The sequence below is a fragment of the Alexandromys fortis genome, unplaced genomic scaffold (genome assembly GCF_014885135.2).
Source record: "Alexandromys fortis isolate MF-2015 unplaced genomic scaffold, M_Fortis_MF-2015_v1.1 scaffold_67, whole genome shotgun sequence".
In the NCBI taxonomy this organism is placed as follows: domain Eukaryota; kingdom Metazoa; phylum Chordata; class Mammalia; order Rodentia; family Cricetidae; genus Alexandromys; species Alexandromys fortis.
The window spans coordinates 1500186-1516672 of record NW_026067945.1 but is presented as its reverse complement, the minus strand read 5'-3'; the positions used below and the strand labels follow the sequence as shown (position 1 = coordinate 1516672).

Here is a 16487-nt window from a genome sequence, read left to right as displayed (position 1 = left end):
AGAATCACTCACCTAACATAAGTGAGATTAAACCTAATGGGCAGCTGGAAGTCCAGCTGAATTGTAGCACACTGATGGTATCTGCCAATAGCATCTTTAATTTTTATGTCGATCTGTAAATTAAGAAATGCTTGCTTAGAGACAGTTTTCATGTTTTGGTTTATTTTTCTACCTTCTCTTTTTTTCAGGCATATGTTCTACTTACTTTAGGGCCATAGAATGCTCCGTCTCCTGGGTTCATTTTCCATGGTTTTCCAAATTCCATCAAGCTATTCTGCAGTTGCTATTTTATTTTAAAAAAAAAGAGAGAGATCATTAGAAACTTCTGCTTTATTTCATAATCGTCTTTTTGGCTATATAGCTCACAACTATCTATACATATTAATCACACTCTGCCTTCAGTCAGTGCACACGCTCAAGCATCTTTCGCATTCAACAAACTGCTGAGTGAGGACAAGGCAAAGACAACCACAGTGGTTCTAGCTCTGAAGCGTATGTCCCTCTCAACTGGGGGAAAATGCATTGTTTCCTAAGTTGTTCCTTCCAGAGCAGGCCCTGTGTCCTACACACTGACAGCAGTGGCTCCTCGTTCGCTTCTCTGTTGCTGTGACGAGACCATGACCACAACCAACTCGGGGAACAGAACAGTTTCTGTCATCCTACAAGTCCCTGGCCATAGCCATCATGAAATGAGGTCAGGGTAGAAGGCAAGAGACAGGAATTAAAGCAGAGGCCATTGGGGACACTGCTCACTGGCTTGTTCCTGGGCTCGGGGATTCAGCTGCTTTTCTTGTACCTTCCAGGCCCTCCTGCTCAAGGGTGGCACCATGCTCAGTGGGCTGGGCTCTCCCACATCGGTCAGCAATCAAGAAAATGTCCCACAGACATGAGACATGCCTACAGGTCAATCTGATGGAGGCAATAGCTCAACTGAGACTCTCTCTTCCAAGACACGTCTAGGTCTGTGGCAAGCTGACAAAACAAGCAGAACACTATGTCTCCCAGTAGTGTGCCTGAGACCTCTGTCTTCTTGTAGGTGGGCGAGCCTGAGAGCTTTGGTCCTGCTTCCCTTTCTCACTGTGGATGGTGGGGAGGAAGGTGGGGACAGAAGACTTTGCCACCGCTTCCCTTTATGTTTCTTTGACCTCTGCTTCAGTTGGGGGGTGGGGAACCCTTATGAGTTACTGGGTATGAGGATGGAACCTCACTTTTGTCTTCAGTCTAATCCAGTTCAGGCTTTGGATGCAGCCTATGGTGAAGATTGCTTGGCACTTATTTATGGTGAAGGAGTGTCCAGATAAATACTAACAGGAGAAGCCTTGGGCCAGTTTCTCTGGAGAGCACGAAACAAAATATGTCAAAACTCCACCTAGGTTCTTGTCATAACCCCATACACTGGCACTTAGGAAGAGTTTGACCAACTGGTAATACAGGGGGTCTTTGAGAAGTCAAGGCAACAATGGTACCTCTGAGCTCCAGCTGGAATCACCAAGAAACTGATTCCGGGGGTCATGGTGGGCTTTTCCAGGGTCTCAGTCACGACATGCTCTTGACAGAGAGAATTTCATTCCTAAGCTGCCGGCAACACCCCTAGTGGACCAAACTCTACAGGAGCGACCTCCCCTCGCTTGGGACCAGGAAAAGCCACCTGCATAGAGGTACTTCACAGGCTTGGGAGTCCCTCCTTGACTGTACTGTTTCAGTAGGAGGAGGGATACTAGACAGAGAAACTGAGGCCCTGTGACAGCATTGGAGGGTCCCAGAGTTCCTCAGGCAGGCCACGGTTTGGAGAAGACTATGAAGCGGAGGTCACCAAACTGTTTTCAGGCTCTGGGAAGAGGATGAGGCAGCACAAAGGGAGCAGAGCTGCTATGGGGAGGGCTGAGAAAGCTCCGGTTGTTTTCAAGCCGTCACAGAGACTCGAGAGGACAGCGGGGAAGACAGCAATAGACTAGACCCTAAGTGCTCATTTCACTGGCTCCCAGACCATCCAAGGTGGCCACTTGGGAGAAAGCCCCCAAAGCAGAGGAAGTTCTATCCTGTAACTGCCATGCTCCTGGGAGACTTCATGCTTGTCTGCTAAACTTTAGCCATGTCAATCAAAAGGAGTAAAACTGTCAAGACCTCCACTTCATTGTTCCCATGCCAGGCCCGTCCCTCCTCTAGTCCCTGTAACCCACCCCATTCAACAGCTGGAGTGAGGCTGATGGTGACGACGGCACAGGTCCACCATTAGTTCATACACGTGAATTCACTTAAGGTCCCGAGCACAGCCTTACGCGGCAAGTGCTGTGGCCTGTGTGTAGCCACCCTGTCACATCTCATTTCAGTCCTGATGCTTGCCCGCAGAACTGACGTGTGAGAAAGCAGAGCCACAGAACCATGCTTTGAACCCTCTTTTCTCTTTCCACTTCCATGCGACTTTTAGGTAAACCAAGTCAGCACCCTTCCCAGGGCAGGAGACCTCAATGGACTTTGATCATCCACTCAGTAGGTAGGGAAGAAGAGTTAGGGCATGGGACAGGGGTATGTGTGAGGAGGAGACCCCATTACAGCTCACGCCTAGCCTGCGTCTGTGCACCTCTACCTGGCATCCATCTTCTCCCTAAATGAAAGCAACCGTTACACTCTCCATACAGTGTCCCCCATTTTCCGGCCTCCTGGTGTATGCTTAGCACCTGTGAGTGTCTAGGAAAGGCGGACTAGGACTGAAGATGATAAACAGAGGGTAGGGCAGATGGTCACTGCAGCAGTGAGAACTGGCTAGCCACACGCCATAGTCCACACACTCACTCCCCAGGGAAGAGCATTTCCTCAGGCATGCGACACTGCCACAGTGCTTACCCTTTCTGCTTCATCCCACATCTCAACCTCTCCTAGGAAGTGCTCAGGCCGTGTTGACAGGTTTAATTGAAAGGAGAAGCCGAACGTTGAGTAAACATACTGCAAAAAGTGCAAGCATCCCTTTATCTCTTCTTCAATCTGAAATAAAGCAGTTGAAACACTCACACAGAATGCCAATTTAAATTAATTCATGATAGTTTTAACAATACATTATTTATGTTAAATAGTAGTAGTCAAATCAATAGTCAAACTGATTTGAAAAGCTTTTTAAACTTTTTTAACATTATATATCTTCCACTTTTTAGGTCAGAGTCCTTGCCTACCTGCTCCACCATGCAGAAGATGTGAGCATCATCCTGCTGGAAGCGCCTGACTCGGGTTAAGCCACTTAAAGTTCCCGAGAGTTCATTTCTGTGAAGAACTCCAAAATCAGCAAACCGGACGGGCATTTCCCTCCAGGACCGTGGGCGATGGGCAAACATTAGACTAGAAAAGGCATGGAAGGGACAGACTTTACATGACGGAGAGAAAAGTGATCATCTTACACTCTGAAGCCAAGTCTCTAGATGCACAAATGCCTCGTGCTGGCTCTTAGATCAACAGGCAGTTCTTTCCCCTATGACTATTTTTTATTTATCTTTTTGGCCCAGAGATGGAACCCTGTGCCTCACATACTAAGGATGTGCCACACAGGTGACTGACAGCCCTAGCTCTCTTCTAGGAAAAGACAAACTGTGAGCTGCCATCACCGCAGCGCCGACAAAGAATCCTGTCCACACCATCTCTTCCTGAAATGCTGCCCCCTTCAGATCATCCGCTGACCAGGGTTTTGTGCATTTTATTATAATCAGCCAAACAGTGTATAAGAATTAAATAGCCTGTAAACATGTATATTTGATGTATAATAATTACAAATATAATGATCTGTAATATCAGTGCACACTATTACCCTCTGAGAAGTGCAGAAAATGAGAATTCCGAGCTAACATTCCATGCCTGCCAAAGACCAGGCACACTTTAACAAGGAACTCCATTCTCTACGATGAAATGACGAGGTACAATGATTAATGGCCTCCACTCTCCCCATGACAAGAAATCCCTTTAAAGAGCAAAGGAATAAAATGCAAAGCTAACTCCAATGAGGTGCTATGTACACGTGCAGGGTCCCCTTCATGTCCAGGACTCACCAGTGCCCTGGACAGTTCATGGGTTTGAGGGCAAAGGTGTCCTTTTCAATATCAAAGGTGAACATGTTGTTACTGTAATGCTGCCAGTGGCCCGAGGTTTCCCAGAGTTTGCTGTTGTACATGTTAGGAGAGAGCACTTCCGTGAAGTTACGCCTGTGATACTCCTCCTTGAAGACAAACATGGTTGATGTTAAAATCTGCCAAGCTAAAGCACAATGCCAAGCAGAATAATACTGTGAGCAGCTATTGCAAAACTCAAGGCCCTGTCTTCCATTAATTCCTGTTTCCTCAGGCTCAGGTGCTACAGGTTTAAGGTGACAGCTTCGTGGAGTATGAACACAGAGTCTGCATATTTCAGTAAGCTTTTCATTAGTGTATTTATTCACAGCACACCACAGCCAGCAACACTGGGAGTCAAAATGAGTCCTTCCTCTTTTAAACTGTTTCAGGTATCTTACAGAAGAAAATTCAACCAGATACAAATAGTATAGACGCAAATGTTTCAGTGCTTTCAAACTTAGTAACTATAATGCTATATACAGTTACTTATATTTATTTATTTATAGTTCTTTCACTATAACTAAAAATTTCTAAGTCCTATATTCTTAATCAATTCTAACACTTTCACCCTATGATTTAGAAGACCTAATAATTTTAGAACTTGTAAATCTGAATGTCATGATCCCTGTTATAGCATTGGCCCATTTAGTGTTAAGTAGAAATATAACTGAGAATTTTAATTCGCAATACATCAAGTAGTAGACACTAAGCCATAGATGTTTCTCTCACTTCTTAGCAGCTTCCTTCATTAAATCCGTGGGGCTAAGAGAGGAGAATCCCCAAATATTTTTAAAGTATTATTTCTATTTTTTTTAATTTTTATTTATTTATTAAAGATTTCTGATTCTTCCCCACCACTGCCTCCCATTTCCCTTCCCCTCCCCCAATTGAAGTCCCCCTCCCTCGTTAGCCCAAAGAGCAATCAAGTTTCCCTGCCCTGTGGGAAGTCCAAGGACCACCCACCTCCATCCAGGCCTAGTAAAATGAGCATCCAAACTGCCTAGGCTCCCACAAAGCCAGTTCATGCAGTAGGAACAAAAACCCATTGCCATTGTTCTTGAGTTCTCAATAGTCTTCTATTTTTAAATTTCAACGTATCAATTTAGTTGATTATTCCTTAGATACTCTTAAATTATTTGTAATTAATTTAGTGAACACATGACACAAATTTAAACCACCATACTTCACAAGCTAAAATATATTTCTCACATATTTTAAAAAAAAGCATACTTTTTTTTTTTTAAAAAAACTTATTTATTTATTTATTTATTATGTATACAGTGTTCTGTCTGTTTGTACGCTTGCAGGCCAGAAGAGGGCACCAGACCCCATTACGGATGGTTGTGAGCCACCATGTGGTTGCTGGGAATTGAACTCAGGACCTCTGGAAGAGCAGGCAATGCTCTTAACCACTGAGCCATCTCTCCAGCCCCCCAAAAAAGCATACTTTTATGATGGAAAGAGTTGCCCCTGATGTTTTCCATCAGAACACATTTCCCAGTGCCATGTGGCCATGCTGGACCTCACGTGAAGGAAGGAGACACTTGCTTCTTTGGCTCCTGCCTGCCCACCCACTGAGCTGCCAGGCCAGTCTTCTGTCCTTGGACTGGACTTCCATCGCCTCCTCTCGCGATGGCAATCCCGCACAGCCAGTCTCCTCCTCTATGACCCAAGAGGTCTAGCTCTCTGGCGAATCCTGACTAATGTGTCTCTTGGTTGACCAATGAGAAACTGAAGATTCCAAGAGCAAAGCTGGGGCACTTGCCTCTTTCCTGCTCCTTCTCGGCCTTGAGTTTACACTGGCTCTGACACTGTTTTCTATGTAAGTTCTGTTCTGCTGCTTCCAGCACTCCGGGTGTCTCTGCTCCTTTCCCTCTTCAGCCCTAACAGTGAGGGTGAAACAACGCCCCTTGGGGCACCCTTGTGTGTGCCACCAGCCCTCTCGTCCCTCTTGACTAGACAGACTCCTCCGTCACTATTTCCTTCAGCAGACTCTTCAGCCAAACCATTGACTGCATCCTCAGGACCCTCATCGTGGGAAGGAAGGGGTTTTTCTTTACATTTCTTTACACATCTGCAAAGAAATCCACTGCCTCGATGAGGAAAGAGGAGGCCCGCAGGCTCCAGGGGGTTAGTCTGATGACGAGAACCTCTCCTCCCCTCTACAGTTCTTAATCATGCCTCAGTGAGTCAGGCAGATCTGGAAATTCAAAACACATGGCTGACAAGATTCATGAAGGGAATCCCACACAATGCTAGAAGGAATACAAAATTAACAGTCACTAAGAATGGAAATGGGTGTGATGTTTTCTTTCTTTTTCTTGTGTTTTTATTTATTTATTTATTTATTTATTTATTTGAGACAGGATTTCTCTGTAGCTTTGGAGCCTGTCCTGGAACTATCTCTTATAGACCAGGCTGGCCTTGAACTCACAGAGATCCTCTTGCCTCTGCTTCCTGGTGCTGGGATTAAAGGTGTGCACCACCACCACACTTTTTCTTTCTTTTTGTGGTTTTTTAAAGACAGGGTTTCTCTGTGTAGCCATGGCTGTCCTGGCTCTCACTCTGTAGACCAGGCTGACCTCAGTTGCAGAGATCCACCCGCCTCTGCCCCTGAGGGTCAGGAATAAAGGCATGTGCCACCACTGCATGCCTAGGTTGATGTTTCCTTCTAAAGTTCACCATAGCTTGCCAGGAGAGCCTGCACTGACTCTTCTAGATATCTGCTAAAGTAAAATGAAAACTTACACTCATACAATAACCCACTCATAAATATTTATAGAAAATTATTTCCAATTACCTAAACTGAAAACAAATATCCAAATGACCTTAAGTCGGGAAGAAGATAGATAGGCCATGGTATGTCTGGACAACAGAACACCACTTAGCAGTAAAGGGGTGGGCCACTGGAAACCTGACAGATATGTGAAGACAAAAAAAGTCATTTCTAAAAGCTTATCCTGTTATAATTCCATTCCTATGCCAAAAGTCTAGTGATGGAGAAGGAATCCACTGAGTTCACCTAAGATGGGGGGTAGGGTAGGGTAGGGTAGGGTGCATCTCAATAAGGGTAGCTGGAGATCCTAAAACCTTTCTATATCCTCATTGTCACCGTGGTAACAGAGTTCACATGTTATCAAAAGTTTATACTGCACTGCAGGAAATTTTAAAATTAAAAAAGTGGATGGCAATGGATGGCAGTCTCCAGGAGGGGAGGGAGAAGAGTCAGACAGAAGTGACGGCACAGTACCACTGTTTAGGCCTAGCCTGTTGTCAGGATAGCGGGCAGCCAACATAGACAAAGACAGCTCACTTTAGGGACTACAAGCAGGGGTCACCTTACTTCAGAGCTTTGGAGCTCCCTTTGTGTCTGGAAGGATGTGCCAGCCAGCCCAGGTAGCTGCCGGCATGCTCTCCCACAGAAAGGCAGTTCCAGCTCAGAGGGGACGGGTCCTGCCCACACTGCTTCCACAGAAGCTCACTGAAGCCACCACCACACGTACCGATCTCCCTGCCCTCGCCTGGGCAGACAAGGACTTGGCATTAAGCCAGAGGCTGTTGATATTGGACCGGCAGATATTCTCAGCAGCCCAGCACTGCTGAGAATCTGTCCTGCATGCATGTCCTCTCCAGAACAGTGGTTCACAAAGGCAGAGGCTCTCGAGGGAGAGAGCACAGGAGAAAGAAGATGTAGGTAGTCAAATGCAGGAACGTGAACTGCACAGTATTCCTCTTATAGAAGATATAGTTTAAGTAAAGAAACAGAGAGAGGAAGAAAATAAAAAGACATTATGCAAAGTAAAGCATATGAGAGCTGGTTTGCTTATATTAATAACAAAACAAACTTTAAAAAGTCTGTAAAAGGGCAAATATCCTCTTATTTCACTTTTGAGCAATTCCAGAAAGCAGAATGGTGGTGTAAGATCAGTGGTTCTCAACCTGTGGGTCGAGACCCCTTTGGGAGCCATCTGTCTCCAAAAATATTGACATTGCGATTCATAACAGTAGCAAAATTACAGTTATAAAGTAACAATGAAAATAAATTTTTGATTGGGGTCACGATAGCATGAGGAACTGTGTTAAGAGTCACAGCACTGAGAACCACTGTGCTAGACACTGGGAGGAAAGAGAGACGCTCGTGTTTGATGAGTACAGAATTTCAATTCGGGATCATGACAGAACCCTGAAGAGTTGGAGTCTTATAGAGGAAAAGGGTTCTGGAGACAGGTGGTGACAGCCGCACAGCGACAGAGACATGTACGACGGGAGGGGGCTGCGTGCTTCACGTGCCTGCTTGTCAATATTGATCCCATGTGTATTTCACCACAACACAGCCTTATTGGGGTATAATTTATATGCAAGAAAGCTCACCAATTTTACGTATATAATTCAGTAACATTTGGAGAGTACTCTCTCACCATAGTAGCAAGACGTTGTTCCTTTTATCTGAGGAGTGGTCTACTGATGCCCAGCCTCTCCCAAGCTGGTTGCTTTCTGTCACTATTAAGAAAGCTGGGAGCATCCCAGTGAGGTCACTGTGTAGCAATACCTTTGCATTTTTCTTTGATACACAGCTAGCAGAAGAATTGGCTGGTTATATATGTTACATAATCAAAAGAAATGACCTATCTTTTGATTATGTTATGTTTGGCTATCTTATGTTAAATACCTGTTTAGTTTTAGGGAAATTGCCAGCCAAACTATGCGGGCAAGATGGCCCAGTGAGGAAAAGCACTTGTCGGATAAGTCTGCCAACCTCAGTTCCATCTCCAAAACCCATGTTTTTTAAGCTGGGCAGTGGTGGTGCATGCCTATAATCCCAGCACTTGGGAGGCTGAGGCAGGTGGATCTCTGTAAGTTCCAGACCCATGCTTTTTGAAAAAGCTAGAGGCAGCAGTGAACATTTGTAATCCCAGAATTTCTACTTTAAGAGGGGAGGTGGAGGTGGGAGAACTGGAGACCTTGAGGACCAGACAGCCTGGAGTATGCAATGCAGGGTGGAGGCGGGTGTAGCCAGCAAAATTTTTCTCCCGTTCTGCAGATTGCTCTTCACTTGATTAACTATTTTCTTGGCTATACAGGAGCTTTCCATGAGGCCCCATTTGTCAAGTGCTGGCCTTACTTCCTGAGCATCAGCATCCTTCTTAGGAACTCCTTGCCTACACCTACGTGTATCCTGTAGCATGCTCCCTAGCTTCTCTTCTAGCAGTTTCTCTTTCGGGTTAATGTTGAGGTTGAGTTTTGTGCAGGGCGAGAGATCTCTAAATCTAGCTTCATTTTCTACATGTGGGTATCCAGGTTCAGCTCTCAACATCTTCGATGAAGATGTTATCTTACTCCACTGTGTATTTGCGATGTCTTTGAAGGACTTAAATCTGGAGTCTTTATTCTATTTCATTGATCTTCCTATGGATCTCTGTCCCAGTACCATGCTAGGTATTTTGTTTGTCTGAGACAGGGTCTCATTATGTAGACCAGTCTGGCCTTGAATTCACAGGAATCTACCTGCCTCTGCTTCCCTCATGCTGAGATTAAAGTCATGTGGCATCACGCTTAGTCACCATGCTTTTACTATTTTCACTGCTGTGGCTTCTAGTATAAATTGAATCGGGGGGGAGGGGCGGGCTGGAGAGATGGCTTAGTGGTTAGGAGCACTGGCTGCTCCTCCAGATGTCCTGAGTTCAATTCCCAGCAACCACATGGTGGCTCACAACCATCTGTAATGAGATCTGGCACCTTCCTCTGGCGTGCGGGCATACATGGAGGCAGAATGTTGTATATACATACTAAATAAATAAATCTTTAAAAAAAATTGAATCGGGTATGGTAATGCCTTAGCATCCCTGTTCTTTATGCTCAGGATTGCTCTGGCTAGCTGCTATCTGTTGTGCTTCCATGTGAATTTTAAAAATTGGTTTTTTTTTTTCGATTTCTATGAAGAACGAGGATTTTGATGGGGATTGAACTGAATGTATAGATTACTTTTAGTAGGACATGATATTAACTCTACTAATACATGAACATGGGAGATTTTTCCATTAAAAAATCAAAGTCAACCTAAATGGACCTTGTCTCAAAATGTAATTAAGTACTGTATTCTACTACCCACTCCAGCACACAAAAGAGAAAAGTATGGAAGAAAAACAAGTTTTACCTGGGTATGGTGGCATGCATCTTTCATATCCAGAAATGGGAGGTTGAGGCAAGAGGATTGAATTCCTGAGGCGAATGTGGATATATTAAGTCTGTGACTCAAAATCATTCTACAATTAATAAAAATACCTTGTGACCAAGCGATTCTACTTTTAGAGAATACTAAAAGACAAAATTATAACAATTTAGTTATCTTAAATAGCTTAAATCTCTGCTCTAGAACTGAGCTGCCCTTCATCCCCCACAGATGGGCAGTGCCCTGAAAACTCAAGGAAGGCATCTGACTTCAAGGGCAGGAAGACCTAAGAAGGAAACAAAAGCCAGAAGTGAGCCGCTCATCTCAAAATTATTTTCCTTGCCAGGAGGTAGTAGGAGACAAAAATACAGAAATAAGGAAGCAACTGATGGGGCAGCCTTCTTTATTTTACATTTCCTCATTTAAGAGAGGACGCAGAGGGACATGTCACTCTCATGCCAACAGAAAATGGCCCAGTTAAGGAGTTTGGCCAGTCCTTCTCTGACCCCGGTCTCTCTGAAGGTGAGGTAAGGAGCAGGCCCTTGACCTGGTGATGAACCTTAGCAGGATGACTCCATTTGGACATGTTAGTCTAGTACAGAACCTTAGCGTGGCTGACTCCATTTGGACTTGTTAGTCTAGTATAGAAGTAGTCCAAACAACTGTCTTATGATTTCTGTTTACCAGAAGCGAGCAGTTGCATGCACTAAAAGACAAGAAAGTTCATGGTGGACAGCGTATGGTAGATAGATATGTATGGATAGACAGTGTATGAGAGATAATGGACTATCATGTATTGCACTCACAAAACGGAGTATCTGAAATAACGCCGCCAGTCCCTATCATACCACCTCAGCTTGGCTGAATCATAAAAACAGAACAAGTACTGTGTGATCCCACTTGCATGAAGTTTAAGACCAGGCAAAGCTAATCTGTGTTGATAGATGTCAGCACAGGGGAGACCAGGTGGGCACAGGGACAACTGATAGACATCAGAATTCTACAGCCTGGTCACCACCAAGTGCCTCCTACCCTCCCCAGCCGTCTCTGAAGGGAACTCCACTGCGTCCTTTCCCTCCATCCTCTTCACGTAATGTGGGCAAAGAGGGAGGTGGCCAAGAGCTGCTGTGTATCTGCCACTCAAAGGTCTGAAGATGGAGAGGGAATGTACTTGCTACTAAGGAACCTCATCTGCACTCGAACCAGATCTCACTGGACACTCAGTGGTGTGTCGATCAGATGAGACTTGGAATAGTTTGCTCCTCTGAAGCAGAACACAGGAGAGGGGCAGAGCTGACTTTCTTCTGGTCAGTTGGAGCTGACGAGAGACCCAGACCTGTCAAGCTGTCAAATGGAGACCCAGAGAACTATGTTCTTCCTACAGGATGAAAGCAAACCATATGGATCTCATGCAAAAAGCCCCCTTTTGGGGAAGGGTTCATTCCACCTTATAACTCTCAGGTCATATTCCATCACCTAGGGAAGGCAGGGCAGGAACTCAAGGCAGGGACCTGGAGGCCTTGGAGGGGTGCTGCGCACTGACTTGTTCCCCATGGCTTTCTCAGCTTCCTTTCTTAGACAACCCAAAACCATCTGCCCAGGGACGGCACCATCCACAGTGAGCTGGGCCCTCCCACATCAACTATCAATCAAGAAAATTACCACAGATTTGCCTATAGGCCAGTCTGATGGAGGCATTTTCTCTGAGGATTCTTCTTCCTAGGTGACTCCAGCTTGTTTCAAGTTGACAAACAAACAACAACAAACCAGGACACTGAGTTATCATTTTCCATCTTGGCAGAGGGTGAACATCCTACTGGAAGGTAGCATCATTGTGTCTAGCTATTTTATTTATTAAATAAGACACATAATTGAAAAATTATTAGAGGAGGAAAGAACCGAAACCATATAACTGAGAATTAGGATGACAACTAGCTAAGGTTGCTGGGCATGGTGGCACTTGCTGTAACCTCAGCACTTGGGCAGTAAGGCAGGAAAGTCAGGAATTCCAGTACCCTTGGATATACAGCAAGTTCAAGTCTAGCCTGGTCTATATTAGTCCCCTTTTTTAAAAAAGCAAGTAAAAAACAAACATAAAAAAACTAGCTGAGGTCATTGTAAGTTCTTTTCTGTATGATGAGACCAATTACTTCACACAGGGTATCTGAGAATTTAAGGGGCTCAGCCCTACCTTAGGATTAGTGCCCACTGGGGTTGTGTATTTAAATGCTTTCCAATGCAGCAACCCACACAATCAGACTTGGGCCTGATCATCAGCCATGTCTGTCTTGCATCTATAAAAGATAAGAGAGCCCTTTAAGGCCACTGTAAAGGCTCTGTGTTTTTTTCTCCATCATTCACACCTAACCTGGAGTTTCAGGTACCATAGCTGAAAGCAAAGAGCACAAGGCGGCAGCAGCGAGTGGCCATCGCCACCCACCAAAGTCTCCAGACTCTTCAAGAACCCTTCAGGCTTCCCTCCCTGTCCCTGTTCTACTGCCTTGTAGTAGCCCGTATTGGAGGAAATGCAGGCCAAGTGCTACTCCACAGACGCCAATCCAGCCTCCATAAGCACCATGCAAGAAGGGAAGAGAAGAGCTGCAGCCACAGTGATGGCCCAGCACATCTGATGGATGCACTTTTCCACAGAAAGTTCCTGAAGAAAGCGATCCCTTGAATGAGAGTTAGGGAGAAACAACAAGAGGAAGACAGGCTCAGAAAAGAAGGACTTCAGAAGCTGAGACATGAAGACAGCAGTCAAGGTGAAGAAGAACAGGAGAAGGGGATGCTAAGGAACATGTGAGGTCACAGGGTCTAAGCGTGAACGTAAGACGGGAGAGCTTTCTTCATAACAGAAATGAAGAAAAAATTTCCTGAGCCAATGGGAACCTCTGCAAAGAAACTGTAGGAGCACAGCCATCTTTTGTGGGAGCACAGTAGTCTTCAGAGGGAGCACGGTGGTCTTCGGAGGGAGCATGATGGACTTTGAAGGGGGTCTGTGATTAACCAGCAATCAGTACACAGAGCTCGGGCAGATCACACTCTGGGTGTTTCTGAGAACTGCACTGAGGGGCAGTTTGTGGGAACATGAGTCCCCTCACACAACTCAGAAAATCACAGGAACCAAATCCTACGGGTCCATAAAGCTGCCCACTATAGTCTGGACAATACACTCTTAAGGGATCACCATAGATATGTCAACAGCAGGCGACAGTGCAAGGCTGTAACTGTTACAGGGAAGGCTGAGCAGGAGAAGAGAGGAAGGTTAGGTCCAGCAGTCCAGATGGCCCGCCTTGGAACAGTACCTTCAAGGTCCTAAGCCTGCACCACTAAGCATGCTCAACCACAGGGTGAGAGACAACTTCCTTCCCCTCTGGAGATGCTTGGTTACCTGGTAGTTACACTGTTGTGAGCAGAAGGCACTGGGGCCATTAGGCACTGTTGAGAAGCAGTGCCTCTCAGAACAGTATTCTCTGCCACAGGAGAGCTACACTCAGTAGATCATTAATGCTTCAACATCCTTAGAGACTTAGAACAATGTCTGTATTTTATGAAATTCAAGAAAGTAAACCATCTCCACGTCTTCAGGTACAATATGGCATTTTGTTTTTAGTTCCAAAATTCTTATATTACTAAGAATCAATGGAAACACTTAATTACAAGAGAAGATAGTAAGATGTAGAACGCTGATAAGTAAGAATATTTCCAAAAACTAACTTACTCGTATGAAATCTGTAAGTGTATTATAAATGAAGGCTCCTCTTGGGAGAAAGAAGCAGCTTCCAGGGCTCAGGTCATGGAAGAAGAAAAGCTCTTGTTCCTAGATTGAAACAATAATTGCATTTCAAATTTCATCTCTTACTTAATGTTTATCATACATGATCTGACAGTGATGAAATGTCATTTTATCCTCATATCGTCTATTACGAGGCATCCCAAGGTCCCTCAGGATCTATCCAGACATATAAATATATAAATAGCACATGTAAAATGACCAGCTTTATTTATGATCACTTAGCCTCATCTTTGGATGTTTTGTTATCTTTTGTTCTTCATTACTATTTTTTTTTTAGTGTAAGTGGAAAGTAGCTAACTGTCTAAGGTTTTGTCATACATTTAGATATAGGTCTCATGTGGGGACAACAGAATAAAATGAGAAAAAAAACTCATTGCAGAAGGCAGGTTTCCAGTCATGTGACCCTTCTTACAGTGCCAACCCCTGAGAGTCTGCCCTGTGCACGGGGTGACTCCTAGCAGCCCTGCCAACTACACCTCACAACAGACACGGACAGACAAATGGTTTGCCCATCATGTGACACAGCTCGATCCTGGCAGGATGGAGATTAAAACCCTAGGCCCACTGACTTTGCTTTTATAACATGCTAAAATAGACTCTCTCAAGAGCTTTTAAGGCTCTAACAAAAGATAGAGGACAGGAGCTTGTTATTGACTTTCGGAGTGTGGCTGTGGAAGAACTCAGCTACAGGAAACAAGTGTCAATAGAACATAACACAAGAGAAAAGAAGAAATATTACTTTTAAGATTTTGGTTTGTGAGGTGCAGTCATGGGCAACAACAGCGTGTCTGTGTGACGATAGCGTGGGCATACCTTCCCGATTTTCCTGTGGTCCCGGCTCTTGGCTTCCTCTTGGAACTTCTCCCAGCCCTTCATCATTTTGCTATCAGGAAAGGATATTCCATAGATCCGCTGCAATGTCTCCATCTCAGGATTGCCTTCCCAATACGTTGAGGAATTCTAAACATCAGCAAGGCATTGCTTTTTTCAAAACCAAACGTTTGGCAGTAACACCACTCTACAGCACATATGCAATTTCCCCTCATAAAATCCGCAATGCTCAGTTACAGATATCTTTGTAGTGCTTGGAAAAGTCTTAAACTGGGTCTAATAAGAACCTCTTCATCCAAATTATAGCACTAATCAGTAAGTTGCACAAAGAGTCTGCTGTGGCTTCTAGGAATGAAAGTGACAGAGAACAGGAAGGAGGGGGCTGAGGAACCAGAAAAGGCAGAGGTCCGTGGAAGTGTCAACCTCTCTGGTCTATGGCTCAAGGGAACGGGCATCAGTGGGTGATGGGTAATTAATACCCATGTTTCACCTTGAGAAAACCAAGGTCCAGAAAGGCTAGGGCTTCAAAGTCAGCCCCACTGCTTATGATTGCCGGGGCCTAGTTCCACTCCCGCTTTTCTCTCCCTGTGGTACAGTCGTCTACATGCAGAAAGATGCTCTTGTTCTCACTGGGCAATGAAAGACATCCACTGCACAGCTGTCCTTGGTGTTAGCTCTGCCTCCTCCACAGACACCTAAATCTGCAGACACGCGAGTCTCTATATAAAATGGTGCAATTGAACATAACCTGTACAATGTCCTGCACACTTTAAGCCATCTCTAGAGTACCTGATGCAAAATAAATGTTATGTATGTATCTGTTGCAATATGCCATTTAGGAATTAAGGACATCACTACCTCCCCACTCCCAACAAGCCCAAACCCCATGTGCACAGTATATACATGTCCAGCATAGGCATGTAACATGAGGGCCTGCTTGGTTTCTGTCCTCCCACCAGGTTCCACAAATTACGCAGAGGTCTATATTAATTATAAACTGATTGGCCCATTAGCTCAGGCTTTGTATTAGCTCTTATAATGTATATTAGTCCATTATTCTTATCTATGTCAGCCACATGGCTCAGTACCTTTTTCAGCGGGGCAGGTAACATCCTGCTTCTTCGGTGTCTGGACAGGTTTGCTGAGAATGGGCTTCCTTCTTCCCAGGATACTCCTGTTCTCATTACCCCACCTCTACTTCCTGTCTGGTTGTCCCACCTATACTTCCTGCCTGGCTACTGGCCAATCAGTGTTTATTTAAAACATAATTGACAGAATACAATTGTCCCGCACCATAGGCACAATTTGTTTTTCAAATATTTCATCTAGCAGTTGACTAAATCCACATATATGAAACCTGTGAATACTGGGGCATCTAAATAAGGAACAATATACTTAAAAACTGTATAGAGGACTAGAAGGATGGCTCAGTAGTTAAGAGCATTTGCTGCTCTTGCAGAAGATCTGACTTCAGTTCCTAGCACCCACACTAGGCAGTAACTTCAGTGACCACACTTCTGACCTCTGCAGGGACACATACATACACACATGCATGCATAATAATCATAAATCTTTAAGATACGGCACATAAAGATATGCA

At 44.7% G+C, this 16487-nt stretch overlaps 1 protein-coding gene across 1 annotated transcript in view; it reads right to left on the bottom strand.

Annotated features, from left to right (window-relative positions):
- Tars3 (threonyl-tRNA synthetase 3) overlaps positions 1-16487 on the bottom strand; it is a 43007-nt gene that overhangs the window by 10022 nt on the left and 16498 nt on the right. The window contains exons 9-15 of the mRNA XM_050149193.1: positions 14870-15016; positions 13982-14080; positions 4032-4198; positions 3168-3330; positions 2845-2982; positions 206-283; positions 13-113 (exon numbers count right to left, since the gene is read on the bottom strand). Coding sequence (XP_050005150.1) covers positions 13-113; positions 206-283; positions 2845-2982; positions 3168-3330; positions 4032-4198; positions 13982-14080; positions 14870-15016 — 893 coding nt within the window. The remainder of the gene's footprint in view (positions 1-12; positions 114-205; positions 284-2844; positions 2983-3167; positions 3331-4031; positions 4199-13981; positions 14081-14869; positions 15017-16487) is intronic.